Genomic DNA, 15,406 nt, shown 5'->3' on the forward strand with positions numbered 1-15,406 from the left:
GGGAGTCAGACAAGGCCTGGCAGAAGATAAAAGTATATTTAGAAGGTTGGAATAATCCTCCTCGCTGAAGGTGACCCTGGTTGTTTCTCTACAGGAAGCCACTTGTGCAAATGTTCTGCTGAACTATCAATATATGTTAAACAACTTTCTACCTATCACTTTTCTATAAGCATGTCTGGGTTGAAATATTGTCAGCAGGTCAACTTGGACTGCCCCCAACTACAACTAGGGAGACGTCTGCAGTTTTAAGCCTACATCTGAGACAAGAGGCTGCCAAGTGGCTGAGGACGAGAGCTGCCAGGACACTCAGTCACACTCTGTCTGCAATGGTACAGTTCATACATAACACTGCATTTAAACCAGACAGGAGGTTCACTCAGTAGGTTGTGTTTATTTCTTTTTATCCGGTAAGGTTCCTGTGTTCAGAGAATGAAATTGTGGTGAGGGTCAAAACAAGGAGGAAAAAATAATGGGTTCGAGAGCAGAGTGCATAACAGACTCCCCCAGTACAACTAGTAGAAAATACTAGTTGGTCCCGAAAAATATAGTGCTGCATCCAAACGTACAAGACATGTTACAGTCAAACTTCACAACATGAACAGTGGAAATACAAAAATAATTTAGATGACTTTCTTAAGCTCATCATACAAGACAAGTACGAAGGCGCCACCCATGCCTCTGAGCACATTAGACCACGCTCCCTTGAAGAAGGCCTTGGAGCCCTCGTCACGCGCGATCTTCCTCCAGCAGTCAATCGTGCCGGTGTACATGATGTCAGCTGGGAGGAAAAACAGAATTTCAGACACGTCACACCTTTATTCTGCAAACACAGTAGCAAAAATAGGAAGTTATGCTTTGATATATTGCATTTATTAATCACCTCCTTTGCGCCCAGACTGCATCATCATACGACGACGGACCGTGTCGAAGGGGTAGGACACGAGACCGGCGACCGCGGTCACAGACTGAGCAATCATCCAGCTGACAACGATGTGTGTGTTCTTGGGGTCTGGAAGCATGCCTGTAAGAGAAATGTCAATCAGGAAGGTTAATTAAAGTCTAAAAAGCAAGGAGGTCCACTGAGATGAGATACATCAAGCTTTAAGATGCCTGAGAATGAAAACTCACCCTTTGCTGTGTCATAGACGCCAAAGTAAGCAGCTCTGTAAATGATGATGCCCTGCACTGAGACGTTGAAGCCCTGGTACAGACCCCTGAGGCCATCAGACCTGAAGATCTTCACCAAGCAGTCTCCCAGGCCTTTGAACTCACGCTCCTTTCCGCCTTTGCCGACATCAGCAGCCAGACGTGTTCTGGCAAAATCGAGGGGGTAGACGAAACAGAGCGATGTGGCCCCGGCGGCGCCGCCAGACGCCAGGTTACCCGCAAAGTATCTCCAGAACTGCGTGCGCTTGTCCACGCCATCAAGGAAAATCTTCTTATATTTGTCCTTGAAAGCAAAGTTGAGGGCCTGAGTGGGGAAGTATCGGATGACGTTGGCCAGGTTCCCTCTCCAGAACGAGAGGAAGCCCTGCTCTTTGGGGATTCGGACCACGCAGTCCACAATGCCCTTGTACTGCTTGTCAACTGAAATCTGTTTGCTGGCATGTTGCACCTGTAATTAAAGCAGAGGAGTCCAGTCAGTGGGTGGTAATAAAGGTCTGCATGCCTCACACTGATCTCTTTGCTTTAGCTAGCGGCACGTTGGCTGCTTCCAGAAAACAGCCTTCACACAGATGAGGTAAGATGAGTTGACTCAACTTGAACCAGTTCTCTTCGTTTATGTAAACAGACATTAAAACCAAGCTGCTTCAGGCTTTTCGGCATAATAAGGTGGCCGACAGGGGCAAAAGCCCCATTGGGAGAAACATGCTACAACTTCAGAAATTATGCAATGTAAAAAACACTTCTGAAAATCCCAAACAAATACAATAACAGAAATGTGCTGCAGAAAACCCAAACAAATACATTAAGAGCAACAACGCAGCAAATACAGAAATGATGCAAAGCCGAATAAACACACAAACTCCGAAAACAAGTTCAAGAGAAAAACGCTGCTTTTCCACACAACAGAATGGAAGCGCTAAAGGCCTTTAATTATGACAAAATGTTCGTACATCTCTTCCTCAATGTTTGACAAAATTTGGCCAAAAACTTTACATATTTTATCAAATTCTAGGCCAGAATTGACTTTATATAAACTTAATTACAGGGATGCAGTGGTGATAACTGACATTGTTCAAATGCAAACTTAAGACAGATGCCTTGGAGAAAATAGAAATTACGTTCAAAGATTTGCCAAGAAACACACACTATCATCCACAAACTGACTGAAATTAATAGTCAAAAATATTTAACCCTTTCGTTTTGCAGTGATTCACAATCAGGGAAGCCATTGAAGCAAGGTTGCGTTCATAGTATGGAAAGTTTTGGCGATATGGAACATCCTTGCCTGAGTCCACATGAAATCTTTAATCTGGGGTTTAATCCTGGATTTAGAGGAATATAACCAATAACATTATACAACATTTCAATAGCTTTGCAAAACTTAATACCGAAACCAATTTTTTTGGATCAAAAACGAACAGAATCAAATGAGAAAACAAATACAATGAAACTCTCTGATTCTACAAGGGATTGGTAATCTATTATAGCCAGTATTAGCCTCACATTATTATGTATATGTTCACCTTTGATGAAGGCTGAGTGAAATGTATCAACCACTTTGGTAAGAACAAGTTTTAGCAGATTTGCATTTACAAGGGCCAGTGGTGTGTTAATCATTACACAAAGGAGTTATTGGCCTTCAGATATCAAGTTTCATTAAATCCTTATCTAGCTTTGGTTTTAATGTTATCAACCCAGTTCTCGTTGTGGGGGACAGACAGCCTTTTCCTATGCACTCCAAAAGGCTTTACGTCACAGATTGACATTCAAAAAAAAAAAGTTTCTAAAATTCATTTTCGCTCAAAGATAAATCTCATTCGAGTCATTTCTTATCCTCTTCTTTCGGTCTTCTTTTGTTTTCTTTGACAGATTCAAAAGACAGTTACCTGGAGGAGAAGCTTGACTCTCTCGATGGGGGCTACAGCTGTTTTGGAGATGGCAGCGGCAATCCCACCAGCCAAGAAGTCCTTGGCGAAGGAAATAATGGTCTCACTCATCTTCAGATGGTATCAGACGGAGTCCCGCTCACTGCTGTCGGTGGGGCTTACCTGTGCAGTTGACATAACCGACTCTAATCTATATGAAAAGAAACAAGAGCGGAAAATCGTGAACTTCGCCTCCAGCGTGTCATTGGTCGGCTGTGGGAGTAGTGGGCGGGGCGGACGGTCACACACCTGTCCAACAAGTAGTAAAGTTTACTTAATAAGTTACTTAGATACTCCGATTGAATCACATTTCGGCAGATCTAAGGGGACACTGGTCCGTGTACGTTCAGGCAGTTCGTTTCTGTGTTTGAACGAAAAAACGGAAATGCCATGTTTTTTTGTTTTGTTTTTGAAAACGAAGCCGGTTTTTGTTGTTTTGTCAGAATCAAAAAATCAAGAAACCCCTTTTCAGAAAAAATGTCAAATTTTGGCTTGTATGAAATCCGATTTTTAATTTTTTCGTTTTGACTTTAAGAAAGTAGTAAGTCTGACCAGTGACACGGAAGTAGAAGTAAATATATCAAAATAAAAGTCCAGGATGACGTTCGATCCATGCCAGGGTAACATTAGAAGATCAATGAATGAATAAGTAAATAAACAGGCTTAAATAGACTGCATAAATATGATCTTTTTTGTTTTGTTCTTTTCATTGAGACATGAAATATCTTTTATCTGAAAAGTTAAAGGTTATCGGCTACACGGAAGTACAAGTAAATATATCAAAATAGAAGCAAAGATGATTGAACAACCACTTTCAAGCACAGGATCTGTATGAGGGTAACATTAGAAGATAAATCAATGAATAACTGAATAAACACGCTACATAAATAAAATATTTTGTTTGTTTGTTTTATTCTTTTCACTGACAAATACATGTTATCGAAAAAAGTGTGTGATATATTATTTGGTTGCATCGCATGAATTAATAGCCCAATGTATGGAAACAGACTGTGCAGTTAATCAGTCCAATTTTAATTTGAGTAATTGTAGAATGACTAAAGCACGGGGTGAGCTCAGGGTGACCCAGAACTAAGAGTAATAGCAACTTTTAGATAACATCTGCAAATATTTGTGTGATTTTCTCCTTCAAATGAAGGTAAGTGATTTGTAGTAGTGTTCAGCAGTGTTGAGCTTATTCTTCTTATCAAGGAGACACTGGTGAACAATGGTATATTCTTACAAGAGTGCCTTTGTTTGATGATGTATGCATATCCCTACTACTACTAATTTGTTTCTGTTTTCTTTTTTCAACATTGAGGGGATAATCAAGACTTGCAAAAATATACAAAAGAACACGTGTCAGTGGAATTTTAATGTGAGCACATTTCTTGCATCACAATCCATGTTAGCACCTGCACACGACAGCCCATAACATATTCAAGCTTATGAAACATCAAACTTTACACTGATTGTTCATTAAAAATACAACCTATCATACAGGTAGAGTATATGAATGAACTATGGCACTATTTGTCAGTGACATAAAAACTGAAATAAGACACAGAATAAATAACTAATGCTCAAGGCACATAATATTTGGTTAAAAACAGTCATGGAAATACATCATGTGTCATGGAGCAATTCATAAACCATTAATACTTTAAAATAACAAGATTCTGACAGAGGTAGACCTTTGCTGACAGGACATAATGTAAAATGCAAGTTCAAATCTTACATGAAGACCTCAAACACAATGTTATGTAATTATTTCAGACACAAGCCTCTGAAGTATTTCAGTCCAGCAAATCACTCACTTTGCTGGTCAAGTGAGGTCAGCAGGCAATACTTTTCCACATCTTCTCATGTGACCTTTCACCAGCGGTTTCCAAAAGACTGTCCTGACCCAAAGTTCCTGTTTTTCAAGTAGCGCTTCACCTCTTCCAGCTCGTATGGCCCGAGGCTCTGGTCCACCCCCGGTGCAAGCTTGTAGCTCAGGGGAGACACGATGTACCCGTTGCGGTAAAGGCAAACCTGCTTACACATCTCGAAGCAGGTGAAAAGAAGGCCGAAGTAGGGAATAATCTGTGAGGGGATGACAGGAGGTTTGGAGATGAGAGTATTTCACTGTAATGCCAACGTTTAAAGTCCTGATGATGGATCCACACAGAGAAGGTTGTGGTCTGGTTTGGCTCCCACTAAAAGTGTGTTGACTGGTTTACAACTGTCTGAATTTCTTTACTTTCATTCAGCTGCTCATGATAAGGCACAACTATCATGACATTTATAACTGAAATAGGAGAGTGGGGCATGCTGTAACAGAGACAGACTTTGCTCACCGTGCTCTTGATATTCATGCTATGAATTACACACTGAACATGAGTACATGCCCCGCCTCCCCTTCTCACCTCCACCTTGGCATAGGCCAACGAGAGGGTGGGGAGGGGTCATAAAGTCACTCATGTTCCAAAGCACGTGCACTTTTTTCTGTTCCTTGTTACTTGTATGTAGCACAAGCAGACCACTACTCTGTCCATATGATTGATAAAGAGTGCAATATGGTTGAGATAACAACAAATGGATGTATCAATAAAGGATGCCGAGCCCTGTACCTTTATTGTGCTGGCAGTGAGGCCGTTCCACAGTGAGAGGACGCCCTTGTGTCTAACAACCTGTATGAAGCAGTCAATCATTCCATTGAAATGGACGTCAGCTCCACCAACGTGGGGAAGACGTGCACTCTGCGCCTGAGAAAAGATGAAAGTGAGAATGAGCGGCAGTGAACCAGCAACGTGTCTGATTGTGTCGATGAAGTAACACCAAGAAATAGATGGAACTTCTACGACTTCAGGGAAGCGTTTGTTAATAAGTAACACAGTGAAGGAAAGCTGACACTGCTGCTCAGTTTAGGACTGTTCTGTGATCAGCGGGTGCTTCTTAACTCATCTCAACTCTACTGATCAACTTCTCATTTCAACTTTTAAAGCTATTAACCTGCACATTTCTTTAAAAAGTAAAATAATGAGCATATTAAAGCTCACGCTAAGTCATTACCCGAAGCTTCTGCAAACATCCTCGGCTGTTTTCCGATCAGATATTCTCTGCCTGACTTTTAATGTTTAACTCTGAGACAGTGGCACGAGCTGAATTCCTCCACTGAATAATTATGTAACATTGTTCTTTAATGTGAGGTGACGTAGTTGCTGTCTGATAGTTACTGGCCAAGTTTACAGAACTTATCTATAGCTTCTCACTCACTACTCACTGTAGGTACGCTCCCACTGCCCCCTTATGGACGAAAGGTTGTAATACAGTGGCCAGACAGACCAGATGACACTGTGAACTTGTTTTAAGCTATTTTCAAAAGGTTTCAGGTAAAATCTTCCCACTATCTTAATTTCTGTAATTCATTTTAGTTCCTGTATGTATTACGTTGTTTGTCTGTGCCTTTGTGTCACTTCTCTAAAAACCAAGAACTACATGCACAAGTGTTCTGGTGGTAAAATACCTGCATCTTCCGCTTTACAGTTTCAAAAGGGTAGGAGAGGGTTTGGGCCACTCCTGCTGCCAGACAGCCATTAATGAAGTTCTGGAGGGGAGTGAAGCGAAAAGGAGGCTCCTGCCAGAGCTTGTCCAAGTTCATGTGGACCGCGTAGCAGCCGACAGAAAAGGGAAAAGCACCTGCAGACAAATGAAATGTAAAGTTACAACTAAATGTATCACTGTCAGCTCATATAAATACTTTCACAGTGTAATAAAGCAAAGGAGGGCCATTTTAACAGCATTAATATCTGATATCTTAACACCATCAGTAGAAAGTGAACTAATTTGCATGAATACGCCAACACACCCAACAAAGTGAGGGAAAAGCCCCTGTAGAGAGCACGCAGTCCTTCATGCCTGTAGACCTTTGAGAGAGCATGAACCACGCCGATGTACGTGGGCTGTCTGCAGTTCTGAACGATGAGCCTGGTTTCTGCCACCTCCAGAGGGTACGTGACCAGAGCAGCCGCAACGCCGGCCAGTCCACCGGCCAATATGGCCCTCCACTGAGAGATGAAGCCCACTTCATCCATGTGGAGGAGGACTATCCTGAGCACAGAGGAGGGCAAAATTCATTACGTTTAATTGTCATCAGTATTTCTTTCTGGTTTAAAAAGCTACTGTGCGCCTGACTGTCCTATTAGCAGAACCCCTCTCTGTGAGTGTACTGCCCTTTTGAGACAATTAGTTCATCAAATGATTAGTCAGTTTCAGTCGCCTACGCTTCAGGAACAAATTAACGTAATTACTCTGTGCAATAATTCAACTTATGTAATATCCACCATCTTACATTTCCTGTCATATATTTATTTATTTTTTTACACTGTTATATAACTTATTTCATTAAATACATGTATATCTCTTGATCTCTTCTATTCTTTTAAGGAGCACCTGTAACAAAAACAATTTCCCCTCGGGCATAAAGTATTTCTGATTCTGATTCTAATAACTCAAGCCACGTGTGTGTGTGTGTGTGTGTGTGTGTGTGTGTGTGTGTAGCTTCACTACAGTCTACAGTCAGTAGATACTGTGGATGTATTTATGGCTGTGACCAGGGTCACTGAGGCTCCTCCCCAGCCTGTGTGTTTATGTACCAGTCACGGTTGTTTCCATATGTTTGTCCTGTAGTAACCCAACATGAGCACTGGGTTAACGTTGTCCTGAGTCAAGCCTGGCAGGCAACACTGTTGCTTATGATGAGCGCAGACGTGGTCTTTCACAGGACTGTCAAACCCCAATAATCAACCATAAATAATCAAAGTATGAGCATACCCATGTTAAGCCTGCAAATAACATTAGTTTTTGTTATCAATCTATTTAGTATTTTCATATTATCAATCACTCATTTGATAAACATCAGAAAACTGTAAAGAAATAATGTCATCCCAACTGTCACAAGGGCCCAGAGGCAAAGTTGTCATAATCAGAGTATTTCTAACAGTCTACAACCAAAACTTTTTCAGTCTGTTATGACAGCAGACAAAGAAATACAGAAATTATGAACATTTGGGTAGCTGGAACAGTTACAATTACAAACCTTACAACTGAACAATTAGTTAAGTCAAATTGATAGAAACATATTCAGCAGCCATTACAATAATAACTAAATCATTCACGTGATTTTACAATTTGCTGCTTGTTTTTGAAGTCCATTCGTAGTAAACAGAACTTCTTTTGGATTTTGAACTGTTGTTTAGACAAAACAAAACACGTGAATATGTCATCTTGGGGTCCAGGAAACTGTGATGGACATTTGTTTCTAGTTTCTAACATTTTGAAGACTAAAGTATTTATTGATTTGTAAGAAAATAGACAGACAGGTCAATCAACAGTGACAATAATCATCAGTGTGCCTTAACTTAATTAGTTACTGATAAGTTTATCCTCAACTGGCTAATCCATTCATCGTTTCAGCTCCACGATGCACTGTGTTGGGATTGTTGGGAGTCAATTCTAGGAACACGAACTACCTTTAAGACAAAACTGCGAGCGAAACAACTCCTCCCTCCAAAAATCGAATGAGCAAATCCAGCCTTCTGATTGGCTGAAAATAGAACGTGCGCCTCGTACTGTAGAAAAGGAAATACATCTTCAGCTGAAGTAAACAAACTGTTTAAAGGAACTCTTTTATCATTTATGGAAACAAACAATAAACGTGATGATCACATTTTCTTCTCATGATGTTAAAATGTGTCATCTCGTCTTTTACGCTGTTCAACAACTCAAACCTGTTGCGTCTGCGTCAGCTGACCAAGTTGGCTAACAAGCTAATTCAGCTAACATAAACACAGCACAGAACCCAGATGAAAACAACAAAAGGAGCAACTTTCACGTCCACAAAAAACAAACAAACAAACAAACATGGCCAACTTTAGACTCCACTTCACTTACTTCTTGTATGTCGTCAGATGAACTGCTGTGTAAGGGAGCAACCGCAGACAAGAGGCGAGATTTCCTTTCCAAAAGCCTCGAAGTCCCTCATTGTGGTAGATGAGAAGAAAACTGTGCCAGAAACCTCTCTTACAGTGAAAAGTGCCCACCTGACTCTTGACTTTAACCACCTCCAAAGGCGACGTGACGGTTTTACTGAAAAATCCTGCGAAGCCGACGCACATGAAGCTTTGAGAACTCGTCAGCCTGTTGTCTTTTTTCACGGAGGCCATCACTGTTTGGCTCCTCTGACCCGCCGGCTTCCTGCGAGGGTTTCAGTCTTCTCGGAGGGACGGCAGAGGCTTTGTTCACGCAGGTTAAACATCTAAATGTAGAGGCCGAGGAGGTGTCCGTCTCCTGCCCTGACCAGCGGTGTAATGAGGCGGTGCTGGAGGTGAGCTGCACTGACCCCTCAGTGAGACTAGAGGGCGCTAGTGAAGGGTCGCACCGTGCCGACGCTTCGGAGCGTGTGTCGAGAAATCCCGGAAGTGTTTCGTGAAGCGCGTGTCGATACGTATGTCGTTTAGGGCGAATGACGTCACGGATTATGTTCGAAGCCTGGCTGGTTCAGGAATTGGTTCGAGAATCGACACGATTTATGAACATATATATATATACCGCAATGGATCCGCCCACACTTCGTGTGTTAGTGTTGGCGATTCGTTGGACTGTGTGTGACACAGAGGTGCATTTTGTTATATTGCTGCTTATTTTGATGGAGCCTGTGAGAAAGAGAAAGTTTTCCCCTGTGTGGGATTATTTTGATCTGATCTCTCCCAATAAAGTAAGTACACTTCCAGTAACATTATTGCATGTGTTTTATGTTTGTTAGGCAATGTACTGTATTTTTCACTGTCTTTTAATCCAAGGTGAGGTGTTTGTTGTGTGCTAAAGAATTGGGGTACAACAACAACACCTCATCCATTCTGAGGCATTTTCGTGCTTTGCATGAAAATAATGAGGGAGGGGAATGCGGCTGGACCCAGTCCATATTTTGTTTCTGAATAAAAATAAATAAAGTCTTTAAGTTGCACAGTCGACTTCACTGCTCTCTTCATGTTCACAAGCACGTCCACTGCCCCTTACCTTGTTAACACACTGCAACAGTTTGAAAACAATTGTTCCCCTGTTATTAGTTGACTGTCATGAGTTATTCAAACGTTGACAAAATTATTTACTGATAATCATTTGACAAGTAATATTAGATTCTATTGTATTGTCATGTTACACATCCATAAAACACTCAACAATATATTGATTATTGATTCTATTTATATGAATGAATACATGAAATGAATACATGAAATGCATTTATAAAGATGAATTGATTTATTTTATTTTGCAGTCATTCCCATGGCTGCACTGTTGCAGGACAGTCTTGTGTGTATTACAAATTGATAAAATTACCCATAATATATCTATAATATATCTGGCTGTTTAGCAGTCTTTGACCAGCAGGGGGGTTTGTGTGCACATGAGGCCTCGAGAAATGAACTGTGCTGAGAACCATTTGGCTGGAAGGCTTCAAGGCTTCAAGAAGCTTCATCTCGCCATCACTAGAGGGCGCTCTTTGACCTGCTTTAAAACCAGAGGAACCCTTCAACCCCAGGAGTACATTGTTACGTCATTGTTTTATTTCTATTGTTTCTTCAGTAGTGAAAGGATACAATAAAAGCTTCTCGTCACACCACTCTGTCACTTCATATGAGATTATGCTGCACTCCTATAACTAATACTGAAGTACAAAACAGCTCATGGTACTGTACATATACTGCTTGTAATTTTTAGTTTGATTGCACTTGTGTAGTTTCTGTTTTCTTTTTCTTATCTTCATTTTCTATAATTGTTTATTTTTTTACTTTTTTATTTGTACTTATTTCTGTGCTTGTGCTGCCACAGCACCTTCATTTTCCCTTTGAGGATCAATAATGGTTTGTCTTACTTTGTCTTATTTTTGTTGTACTACAACATAAAAACACTCCCTTACAAATAAAAGTCCTTAAATCAAAGTATTAGGGTAGTTATTGGATTCTTATTATTGGTACAGTAATATGTGAGCAGCATTTTAATCTTGTAGCTGGATGCAGTGAAGCTATATGTTATTTTATCTATGAATGTTTCATCATATTATTAGATTGTCATCTGTGAAGTGTAACCTTTGCTGTTAAATAAATGCTGTGCAGTACAAGTATAAAATCGTATGAAATCAAAATAGTCAAGTAAAGTTCAAATACCTCAAACTGTATTTAAATTCAGTACTAAACTTAGTACTTAGTTAATCCCCTTGACTGCTTATACATAAATACACATTATACATAAGCACACAAATGCTTGAATGCCTGATTTTATAAATGTGTATGACAACTTTCCATCGACGGTGATCAGTATTTCCAGTGTACAAATAGTATCAGCTTCAATAAAGTTTGGCCTCATTCATTTTTAGAAGTTTGCATTTACTTGCATTTTGTTTTTGGACTGACATTCAGTTTTGTAGAGATGGTGTTGAGTGTTTCTATTTTGTGAGACTTTGGCGGCAGTATATGGAGTTTTTACCAACATACCAGAAAATAATTTAACTTGAGGGTTGTGACTGCATAAATGTATCAGTACTGTGCGTTCAGAGATAACACTGGAGGAGCTGAAACTTGTGGTCTGTGCAGTCATTATTTTGTCACCGATCTTACTTTCAGTGAATAAGAGACAGTGAAATAGATGACGTGGTTGAATTAAACTGTCCTTCATTTTTTCAGATGACCTCTTTCTTAAGGGACACCCTTCAAGACCACTGTAGGAACCAAATATTTGAGGGACTGTTGGAGAGGTTTTATCTCTATAGGTGGCGCAATACTCCAACTTTTTTGATTTGTCTTCATAGCAGCTGGAGGTGAAATAACTTAATTTTGGACAGGAACTACTCACAGGTATTTTTTTGGAGGTTACTATAAGGAACAGTTGTCAGTTCAAATACATTTTCCTTTTATATTTTCATGAATTTCTTTATGTATTTGTCTATCTATTTATTTATTTTTCATGGTATATTCAGAGAAAACCTCTCTTTTTCAAGAGTGTCTCAGCCAAAAATAACATTACTTGACTGTGGAAGTTGACATCCAACTGATCTCGTGCTCTGTGAGGCTCTGAGTATATTGAGATGAGAGATTTTGAGTTGGAGAGTTTGGTTCAAACCAAACATATCCTCTTTTCCTCCTTTGATTCTGTTTCAGCATCTGCAGCGACACTGTCATCATGTTTTCAGGTAAATCCTTTATTATATTTCCTGTATTGTACCAAGAAGCTCAATCAGATCTGATTTAATCTTTACCTGTATTCATTAACAGGGATTTGTTGTCGCTGTTTTGATTCAGCACCATGTTTATTTTCTCCTTCTCGGCCTGCCAGGAGCGCCTCCCTCCCTCCCTGCCGAGCTGACAACCTCAGATGTATGCGAGGAGCCCACGTTCTGTCTGCAGCTGGACCACTTGGCGCCCTCACAAAGGATTTCAGGATAACAGAGCCAATCAGAGGAAATGACGGCCTGATCACAAGAGGTTTCCCTCACTCCCCCTCCAGCTGCCTATTTGGGGTTGAAAAAGGTGTGTCTGTGTGTGTGACTGGGATGCTGACTTTCACCTTTGAAAACCCAGAGAGAGTTGATTTTGATGCAGTGAAGGTAATTCTAGTAATGGCTAAGGGACAAGTGCAGAAGCTATTACTGCCCTGAGATGTGAAGAAAATGAAGTTTTTAATCATCTCTACAGGCAACCATAATGCTATTTCAAAGTTCAGGGTTATTTGATTTGGGTTCTTTGCAAATCAATATAATTTTGAGAGCCAAGATGAGAGGCTGCTAAGAGAAGTTAGAGTAATTTACTCCAAACAGTGCTCCTGCAGAAGAATGTCAAAGCAGAAGTTCTTTAGCTCCACAGTGCAATAAAAAAAAATGAAAGCATTGAAAGCACTTTGAAAATTCTTTGATCTCACTGTCATATGTGTGTGTTTTGTAGTTTGTGACATGCAGGGACGTCTTTCTTTAAAGATAAGTGGTGTGATGTGGACTCATGCTGTATCTTATCAATTAATGCTTCAGCAGTCAAACAAGACACCACCAAGAATCTGCTGCCACTCTGTCTCCTCTGCTGTCCTTCCTCTGCCCCTCACATTGCCTTTAGCCAGCAGTATTTGTATAGAATACACATGGAGCACTGCCCTCTTCCTGTATGTATATCCCCCTCCCGAATGAGTGCTTCCTCCACGCAGCAAAATAGTGCGGGAGCAGCCTGCCTGCCTTTGTGTCTCTGGGACTGGCACGTAGCAGTCGGTGTAGGCTGGCTGAGGCATTGTCATTCTCTGGATGTCATGCGCAAGTCAACCCTTGATCTCCCACTTTGAAGTGCATTGCTGGAGGACCCGAGAGAGCAGTCTGTGTATCCGGCATGGGCCCACAGGAATCAGCAGAGGGCGCCCGGTACCTGGGAGGTTGCAGGCAGACCGGACTGCTGTCATCCTCACAGACTGGTGCAATAAAAATCTCACCTCATTATCTGAGGCAGCCACATCACAGGCTTGTGTTGGCAGGGGAGGGAAAAGGGAAGAAAGGGGTGGGGGTGGGGGTGGGGAACAGGGTGGACAACACCAAAGTCTGTCTGTATGTGAGTGTGTCTTTTTTTAAGGGTGGGGGTGCATTGGTGAGAAAAATCAGGCATGAGTACAATTCACTGTGACACCATGTTGACACCTCCGCCAACAAGGCTCAGGCCAAACTGCAGCACTCCCCGGCTCACTTAACAGGAATGGGAGACTTGTTATGCATAAGAGCCTCATTCTGAATTAATGGTTTCCGTGATGGGTTAAACTGCGAAAGGTTTTCAGGGTTTGTTAGGAATAGTAAATGGATGTTGCACCTCATTACTGGGAGCAGGCTTTATTGCAACAAACATTGCCGCCCTGCAGACCAGTAAATGTGCTTAAATATAGTGTATTACGAGAAAAATCTGTCTCTGAGAATTTGAGCATTGTATTAATGTTACCTCATTTTCATACGAAAAGAATAAATGTGGGGATTAACACAAAAACCCTTTATAGCTGTATAAGTGAAATCTGTTATTTTCAAAGATAATTTAATGTGGAATTTGTGCGAAAATGTCATATTGTTTTGTGTGATTTCTATTTGTCTTGTAAACACCTAACAAGGATTGATGTATCACCTATTTAGCCAGGATGTAAGTGACCAGGAGGCCCTTTGTCTGTGAGGATGCAGAGGAGAACTTCTGGCAGCTGGTGCCCCCTTATCTTCCCATGTACAGCCAATAAATCAATATCAAATCTAAGGAACAGGAAGCCAGATGGCCTTCCCACAACCCAACTAGGGCCAGGGCGCTCTCAGGGCCTCCTCGGCTACTGTACTACCAGTGCATGCTGCAGTCCTTTGAAGACATACACATTCAACAAGCGGCTCAATGAATGACTAAAGGGAACAAATAAGCTGTTACGACTCTGCTCAAATCAGTGTTTGTGTTTCCATCCACATCAAAGGCCTCAGTCTGTTTGATATGCAGCCCCCACACCTTGATCCGAACCATGTACAGGTAGAGGGGAGGAGCAGCCCATTGAGAGGAGAGAGGGTCATGTGGTTGCTTCTCTCTGCCCCGGCTCGAGGGTAGTTGACCCAGACGAAGGGTCTGGTGGTGTCTCTTGTTCCCCAGGGAGCTATTGCTCCTTACAGCCATCACAAGACACATTATTTATTGGGAGGCCTATTGATTGCGTGCTTTTAAGGAATATTCACTGGAATTTGGAGCAGCAAATACAAAACAATAAACATCTTGCATTCAAAGATTGAAAGTACTACAACATGAACTGAAGTGGAATAGCAGTGAATGAGAGAGTTGTGTTGTAGCTGATGGCAGGCTGGGAGTAAGGCCAGTGAGGTCACTTACCTAAATACATCCCGCCAGACTCATCTTGATTTCTGTGTAGGCCAGGGGTCAGGTTAAACAGTAGTTTGATTGAATGGCTGTTCACAGGCCAGTGTGAAATGCCAGCTCTATTGCAATGTGGGAGTGGGAAGGAGGGGGTTTCTCTGGCCTTTGTGTGGCCCGCGGTCTTAGAGCACGGACCCCATTGTTAGAGGCTGACCAGCCAGCCCCTCAGACTCTCCTTTGCCCTGCTTTGTCTCGAGCAGTGTGACCATTTCCTTCATCCAGGTCAGGGCAGGGTCATGACTTTGGACACCAGTCCCCTCTGTCTGTCTGCTCAGCCTGCATACTCATAAATGCATACAATACTGAGACAGATGCACTGTTGTCATGTGTAGGGTAAAAAAAAAGGTGGCTGAGTCAGCAGGT

At 41.5% G+C, this 15,406-nt stretch overlaps 2 protein-coding genes across 2 annotated transcripts; both read right to left on the reverse strand.

The window, feature by feature from the left end:
• Positions 1-394: 394 nt before the first annotated feature.
• LOC143325780 (ADP/ATP translocase 3-like) lies at positions 395-3,207 on the reverse strand. Its single transcript, XM_076739096.1, has 4 exons — positions 3,054-3,207; positions 1,129-1,615; positions 881-1,021; positions 395-778 (listed from the first exon to the last, which is right to left on the reverse strand). The coding sequence occupies exons 1-4, from the start codon at positions 3,162-3,164 to the stop codon at positions 621-623; spliced, it is 897 nt and encodes a 298-aa protein (XP_076595211.1). The 5' UTR covers positions 3,165-3,207; the 3' UTR covers positions 395-620.
• A 778-nt stretch (positions 3,208-3,985) lies between these two features.
• slc25a43 (solute carrier family 25 member 43) lies at positions 3,986-9,476 on the reverse strand. The gene is made up of 5 exons (XM_076739858.1): positions 9,024-9,476; positions 6,940-7,181; positions 6,598-6,770; positions 5,702-5,836; positions 3,986-5,174 (listed from the first exon to the last, which is right to left on the reverse strand). The coding sequence occupies exons 1-5, from the start codon at positions 9,293-9,295 to the stop codon at positions 4,965-4,967; spliced, it is 1,032 nt and encodes a 343-aa protein (XP_076595973.1). The 5' UTR covers positions 9,296-9,476; the 3' UTR covers positions 3,986-4,964.
• Positions 9,477-15,406: the final 5,930 nt, after the last annotated feature.

The sequence above is a fragment of the Chaetodon auriga genome, chromosome 9 (assembly GCF_051107435.1).
Source record: "Chaetodon auriga isolate fChaAug3 chromosome 9, fChaAug3.hap1, whole genome shotgun sequence".
Classification (NCBI taxonomy): Eukaryota; Metazoa; Chordata; class Actinopteri; order Chaetodontiformes; family Chaetodontidae; genus Chaetodon; species Chaetodon auriga.